Consider the following 8,141-nt stretch of genomic DNA (forward strand, 5'->3'; position numbering starts at 1 on the left):
ACTCGCCTCAACCATAGATCATGTTATCCCCACTTCAAATCTAGCTCCACTCCTTCTTCAACGCCGCACAATTTTGATTAGTGTCGTCGCCCACTTTATCGCCAGCTTTGCACCAAACCCCACCATGAGGCCATTGATTATTGACATCTCTCCAATCTCACTGCCTACCCATCCTGACGTCCACCTCGAAAATGCCAAGCCAATATCTCTGCTACAAGAGCCCCTCAACTCTTATAGATCCAACATGGTACTTAGATTCCGGAGTTATCGATCATGCCTTACCGGATCTACAATGCTTAACTATTGCGAAGGAATACCAAGGATCCGATAAGCTTCAAGTGGGGAATGGTAACAATTTGTCTATTTCTCATATGGGTTCATGCTCACTGCCTCATCTTAAGTTATATTATGATCTTGTTGTTTATCAACTCACAAAACATTTACTTAGTGTTTATAAACTCACCAGTTACAACCAACTAGTTCTTGAATTTTAGCCTCACTCTTGTTATGTTAAGACATTTCATGGAAAAACTATTCTCGGTGGAGAGTTTATAGATGTATTGTATCATATCCCTACTTCCTTCAATAAAACCAAGGTTGCTCTCTTCGGCGTTCTCACAACATTACACGGATAACACAAACGACTTGCTCATCACCATGAACCGATCTTATGAAGATTAGTCTATTCCTTCCAGCTTCCTGTAGTTCAAATAAATTTCCAGCCTTTGGTGACTCTTGTTAACTAGGAAATAGTCATTGTTTTCATCTACCTACTTCTCATGTTGCATCTCATAAACCTTTTGATTTAACGTACTTGGACGTTTGGGGTCCTTCCCCGATTTTTTCTATGAATCGTCATCACTACTTTGTTCTTTTTATTGATGATTTCACCAAATCTGTATGGATTTATTTTTTTATCTCACAAATCTCAAGTTTTCCCAGCCTTTGTTCAATTAAGAAATATAATTAATGCCCAGTTTAATTGTGATATAAAATGCATTCAAACCAATTGGGGTGGTGAGTTCTGTAATGTATCTATTTTTATTCACACCCATGGTATTGACCATAGACTTTCATGTCCCCACACACTAGAACAAAAAGCTTTCATTGAGCATGGAAATCATATCATCATTGAGGAAGGTCTTACCCTCCTTGCTCACTCATCTATACCTTAACTCTTTTGGGAACATGTGTTTCACACCGCCACCTTTCATCACAATAGAACCATCACTCCCTCCCTAAATTACTAATCTCCTTACCAACTCCTCTGCCACCAAACACCTTATTATGGCTTCCTCAAAACCTTTGGATGCCTTTGTTACCCTTTTCTTTGCCCGTACGCACAACACAAAACCAATTTTCGATCACTTCCATGTTTCTTCCTCGACTATAGTCTCTCACACAAAGGATATCTTTGTTTTTACAAGCCTAACTCTCATATTTATATTGCTCGCCATGTTGTAATGAAGACGTTTTCCAAATCAATGCCTTTCTACCAGTTCTTGTTCCCACATTGTCCCATCCGACTATCCTATTTCCCTACATCTTCTCTCACACATTGCATTTTCCCTCTCCTCCCGCGCCATCTATATCCTCTCTATGAAATGTTGTTGTTGATGTTGCCTCTTCCCATTTGGTGGCTACAAATCCTTTCCCCGCCTTCCTCTTTCACCGAACAACCCTCATCTTCCTTCTGTCCACTCAACCCCTCACTACCAATCTCCGACAATAAGCTTTAATGCTAAACACACTCCTGTTACCCCTTCCTGTTTTCGTCCCGCTGCCTAATCTAAACACTTTTTGGTTACACAAGTGTGCACCAACTTTCTCCACCCAAAAACCTTTACAACATCTCTATCCTCATCTGAACCCCGTAGCTTTGCTCAATCCATTAAACATTCACATTGGTAACTTGTAATGAAAGTTGAATATTATGCTCTTATGTGAAATAACACTTGGACTTTAGTTACCCGTCCTACTAACGTTAATTTGGTTGGTTGTAAGCGGATTTCCAGGATCAAGAGGCATTATGATAGTTTAATAGAGCACTACAAAGCCCGTTTAGTGGTTCAAGGCTTTAGCCAAGAAGAAGAGGGTGTTAACTACTTTAAGACTTTCAGTCCCGTCATCAAACCCACCACAACCCGATTGATTTTTACCATTTAGTTCCTTATGGTTCTTTTCCATCAAAAAAAAAGTAGATATAAGGAAAAAAAACCGTCACCAAGGTGGGATATCAATTACTCCAAGCCCTACCATCGCCCAACCCAACACCTTTTGTTAGAGGTTCATCGGTAACCTACAAAAAACAAGCAAACAGAGAGCTTAGATTAAAAGGGAAAAGGATGCATAATGCAAAATGTGGAGTACGACAATATATATTGATAGTAGAAGATGGTGAGACAAGGAGGGAGGAGTTGGTGGTAATGATGGTTGAAACAAAGGAAAAGAAATAGGGGATGGGATGGGAGGGGAGGGGAAGGGAGGGAAGGGGAAGGGATGTTTTGTTTTGACAATATATATTGATAGTAGAAGATGGTGAGACAAGGAGGGAGGAGTTGGTGGTAATGATGGTTGAAACAAAGGAAAAGAAATAGGGGATGGGATGGGAGGGGAGGGGAAGGGAGGGAAGGGGAAGGGGAAGGGATGTTTTGTTTTGGTAGACTTATTTATTATAATTTATTTAAACAATAAGTAAATAATGAATAAGGGTAAAGGTGTAAAACATTACTTTATCAAGGTTTAATAGCCAAAATCTTACGGTGTTAACATAAAGGACGAAATACGTAATAAAACAAAACTTTAGGTATCATTCAGGTGAAAAAGTCTTTATAAGAATTGAACCTGTGAATTAAAAACCAACTACATGGACGATTCATTTACTCTCATTATAAAGAATGAAGGGTGATTATATATAAAGAACTACTTAAGAATTGATAATACCAACTTTAAGTATATTAAAATTAAATATTTATTTAATAATGAACGAGTCACTTATTATAAGATGGATGCCAGATATACTTGTAACTAAATTATGCATGAGTATCCCCAAGTATTCCCTTAGATTGCTCCTTTCGAGTATTTAATTAAATAAATAAACAACATATCATATTGTATTATATTTTATTCCAATCCATTTGTTTATTGCAATATGGTCATAGTTTAGGCATCGAGTCGTCCAATGCTAATTTGATGGCGTTTAATTATTATATTAGGTATAACGAAAACGACAATTTCCCATTAATATATACTGCATTTATTTGATTAACTTTTATTTAAATTAAATATTTTTTTTATTATATATGCTGACAATATTTACTTTAGTGCCACTATTTTATGAGTCTTTTTCAATCCAAAGACTACGTCTTTGCTTCCTACAAATTCCACCTACTATGTGTAAGTTTTATAATCACATACGCATATTGGTTATGGGAAAATGTATAGATTGTATCCAAATGGTCTTGTTTAATAATGTATGGTTTGTTGTACACTGGTTAGGACTTTATGATTAAATAACAATATACGACTACGCCATGTTCGGCAAAACTAGCTGACAGTGGATAGCGAGTAGCTTGTAGCTTGTAACGTTTTATTAAACGCTACATAAAATAGTATTTGTGAGCATTTTATTTAAAGTAAACACTAGAAGATTGTAGTGTCAAACAACGATTTTTGTTCAAAACGGAGCATTTTGTCAAACGCTACGTGCCGAACACACCCTAAGTGGTTTTGTAACAAGACATATTCACAAAATTAATATCCGAAATTCGAAAATAAGGGAAAATAATCTATGTTTTTCGAGTATATCAAAATAATCAACTTGTGTGTGTTAGACTACATATATTATATGTATATTATATTATCATGTTGTATTTCCTAGTGTATCGCAGTTTCTATTGCATAACCCATCATGTAATCGGCCATTTTGATACTTGTATTGTATTTATACTGTATGGAATGAAAGTCAAAGGCATGGGAAAATAATTGTCTTACATGGTATCAGTAGACTAGGTCTCCAAAAATCCTAGCTAGTCGTCATCATCTTCTCTTTGCTGCTCTTTTTTTTTCTTCTTTCTTTTCCTGATGGGCACTGATGATCCCACACCTTCTGAAAAACTTTCCCCTTCAATCAACATTAAGCATGTTGTTCCTTTGCTCTTGGACCATGATCAATTGAATTTTGACCTCTAGCAAGAATTATTTGAATCCGATTGTATTGGATTTGGTCTCGATCAACATTTGCAGCCTCCAAACAACAAAGCAGCAACTTCTTCTGATTGGGCTCCCCATGACTCCATCGTAAAGTCATGGATCTACAGTACTTTATTATCAAATGGTGCTAAAGAAAAAGATGATTGCGTATGGTTTATGGAATACTCTGGAAACTCTTTTTCGTGACAACAAGGAATCACAGGCACATCAATTAGAGACGGAACTTCGCAACATAGCCATGGGGGATTCCTCAGTTTCCACTTACTGTGTTCGTATCAAGAAAATCATTGATCAACTTGAGAACTTTGGAGCCCGGGTTAGTGATCGAAATTTGATGTCTCATCTTCTCAGTGTATTGTCCTCCAAGTTCTCATACATTGCCATCACCATTTGCCACACTGAACCTTTTCCTTCCTTTATGAAATCCTGTTCTATGCTAGCTGTGGAGGAACAAGAACTCATGCATGATCAAACTAAGAACCATGTTTCCCCTCACACTGATCATTCTTCCTTCCCACAGGTTTTGGCAACTGATGGTACGTTCCAACAGTCATCTCGTAGGGCTAATTCTTCGCGTGGCAACAGTCGAGGTGGTCGGAATCAAGGCAGAGGAAGTCTCTTTAGTGGTGGTCGGTCTAACAGTGGACAATAGGCTTACCGGTCCCCTGCACACTCACCTGGTTGGGTTATGGGTGACACCCTCTCACTGCAGCTGTTGCGATGTCCCAATATCCTTCTCGTGGCCTACTGCCCAACCCAAGTCCATCGGTCCAGCATGCATCTGCCAGACCCAACAATGCCTCAAATTAGCCTCGTTATTCTTTTGGTTCACCCACTACCACAACTCCAGCCCAATAGGCTTTCTTCATTCCTTCACCAGTCCAAAACCAACAATTTGGGTCTGATCAACCCACTACTTTCCCCTCAAATGTTCAATGCAATGTCTTTTTCGGATTTAGGCAACGTAGGATGGTATATAGATACCAGGGCCACCTCACATCTCCATTCCAATGCAATTATTCTCTCTTCTATTTTTGGTAATAACAAGTTTCCTAATTCTATTTGTAGTTGTAATTAATCGAGTATATGAAACTAGATTAGAGTATATGATGAATTATGAACACAAGATGTAAATATGATTTGTATGGCTCGATTACGCTTTGACAAGATATATAGAGAAAATAGAGAGTACAAGTCGAAGACTCCAATAACTACTCTAACTCTAGTACCCATCCCATATTTATAGGGATAACAAAAGCGTAAAAAAAATTTAAGGGACTAAACATTACAGTTTCAACACAAACACCACCCTTATAATAAACAAACAAACTTGCTTCGACACTAATACAGACTCAAACAGACTTCGACACCTCACAACAAATTTCAACCTCAACATTCTCCCCCTTTATGAGAAGTGTCGAATCTAAGTCATCAGCATATGAGTTGCTTGATGTATCACCCTTCGAATTTCAGCATACCAGTTTGCCACTTTGCGAATTTCAGCTTTGTCACCTTCATTTTTCTTTGCATACCTATTCAATCGATCAGTAAGTTTTGTATAATGAGATGTGGTATATCTCTCAGCATCATAGGCTTGAAACAAAAACTTTGTAGTCTTCCCCTTCTTGTTCATTCCAACAAACACAATCCCAAGAGGCTTCAAACAAATCTCCCCATCTTCATAGCTTTTTAAACTATCTTGACTTTTCAACATAGATTGGGCCACCGTGATCTCTTTTCCAATCGGCAAGGCTAATTCGACATTAGTTAAAGCAAGATACTCATAGAGATTGTCTATGAACAACTTGATGTGAGCAAATCCGATTAAGAAATCTTCTTTTCTTGTTAACTAAAGCTTTGAGACATCGGTTCCCTTCAAAAATCTTGCAACACAATTCAAATCATGACGATTCATTAAAGGGAAGTCAGCAACTAAAAATTCGAAAGCAATGTTGTTTACTCAAACTGCATGAAAACGATAATTCTGTAACCCACCCTCGAACAAAACGTCTTTGGAAATGTTAAGAACTCGAATTATCTTGACTAAAGACCAAATCTCCTCTTCCCTTTTTCCAAGAATCGCATGGAATCGAATCTTCATTCGTTTATATTCTTCTTTTTCTTCGAACTTATCAGCAATATGATATTGTGTAGCCATGAACATCATCTTGTTGTTTGGAAAATCCAACTGATTAAAATCAGTATTTTCTGTGGCATAACTCTTCTTGGGAATTTTCTCAAAATCATGCATTTCCCTAGTTACAACCAAGGCTTCAATATTTTCATAGCAATAATGTTTCGAAGGATAACCTTTATCAAGACCATGAGGATCATTTTTCCCGTTGACGAAGAATGCTTTGAATCTGCCTTTGTCATTCCATTTCTTTTTCAACAGCAACCTTTTTTTCATTAGCAGTTGGTTCAGTAGAAATACCCTTTCCTTTATTTTTCATTTCTTCTGTTGATGGAGGTGGCTTCGACAAACTTGAACCTTCAGCACCAAAACCAATTACAACACCTTTCATTGAGGTCTTTGTTGTTGTTGTTGTTGTTGTTGTTGTTGTTGATAAAATTAGAACATTGGTTTTTGGTAATGAAGTAGGTATTTGGGTTGACATAACCTAACTACTTTTACATCACCTTCATCCTTCAAAGAACCACTTCCTCCCATACCTTCTAACCCATGCCAACACTTACTCCTTCTCCCCCTTGTACCCCTATGCGAACAGGTGGGGGATCTGTTGTCATCAAATTATCAGTTTCGCAAGTGGAGCTAATTCAGCCTTGAGAGTGGACTCCAAAGTCATAAATTTCTTAGACAAAGATTCCAGAGTGATCAACAAAGATGATGAAGAACCAATCTTCGAAACTAATTCCTTCATATTATTCAACATCTCTTCAATTTTGCCAAAACTCTGAACATCAAGTTCAATCTTCTTATCAACCATATGAAGTAACGAATGATACCACTTAACCACATTCATAACAGCATCAACGATTATATCCACTTTAGTCTGCAGAGAAGCATAATCGTGAGTAAGAGCTGCAACTTCCTTCACTATATCTAACATGACATGTGGTACCGAAAGATTCCCCACCTTGCAAAGAATAATGAATACACCTTGATCTTTGCGTTTGAGAGGGGGCAATCTTTTTTGTAAGATAGCTGATACATTTTCACTAACCTTAAATGTTTCGTTACCTTTAATTTTCTTTTTAGAGGTACATAATTCTTTCAAAAACTTAACATGTCAGGGTACTTGTTTAATAACATCTAAGATTGGACTATTTATCTCAACTTTTCTAAAAAATTCTATGATCTCATTGTCCTCTTGCTCTTTTTTCGTATTTTTTCATCCTTGAATGGTAATTGAGGGAGCGATCTTTGCCTCAGTTTCAGTAGCTTTGTCTTTCTTTGGAACTTCTTTTTTCGCCTCGTCTTCTTTCTCAATCACCATCTCTTCTTCATCGTCTTCCGGTCGGTCCTGCCCTTTGTAGCTTTTCCCACCTCTATGATTTACAGCACAAGCATTGTGCTTTTGTATTTTTCTCATTCTGAGACGGTAACTTCCCTTGCGCTTATAACTTTCTTATTGTGTTCACGAGTTGTGCCATCTGTTGTTCCAAATTTTGGATGCTAGACTTGGTTTCATTCTAGAAAGCATGGGTGTTGGTGGCTAAAATTTTCATAATGTATTCCAAATACATGTTGGAACTGCTACCTTGTTTTTGCACGAGTTGCTGGTTTTGCTTAAAAGTAGGTTGCTGAAAGCCAAGCGGATGTTAGTACTGTTGTCTTTGTAACGTCCCAAAAATACCAAGTAAAATTTTTTGATTTTAAAACAACCAAAACATTCATTTGTTCATTCCCAAAAGATAATCAGAGTATAATGTGTTATCAAAACATCAAATATTGGTCATAAAAGATA

At 37.3% G+C, this 8,141-nt stretch overlaps 1 protein-coding gene across 1 annotated transcript; it reads left to right on the forward strand.

Annotated features, from left to right (window-relative positions):
• The first annotated feature begins 4,333 nt into the window (after positions 1-4,333).
• LOC145050693 (uncharacterized) lies at positions 4,334-4,864 on the forward strand. The gene has a single exon (XM_078998901.1). It carries the CDS (start codon positions 4,334-4,336, stop codon positions 4,862-4,864), a length of 531 nt encoding a protein of 176 aa, XP_078855027.1.
• The last annotated feature ends 3,277 nt before the right edge of the window (positions 4,865-8,141 follow it).

This window comes from Lactuca serriola, chromosome 5 (assembly GCF_051521515.1).
Source record: "Lactuca serriola cultivar US96UC23 chromosome 5, Lser_US96UC23_V15, whole genome shotgun sequence".
NCBI classification, from domain to species: Eukaryota; Viridiplantae; Streptophyta; class Magnoliopsida; order Asterales; family Asteraceae; genus Lactuca; species Lactuca serriola.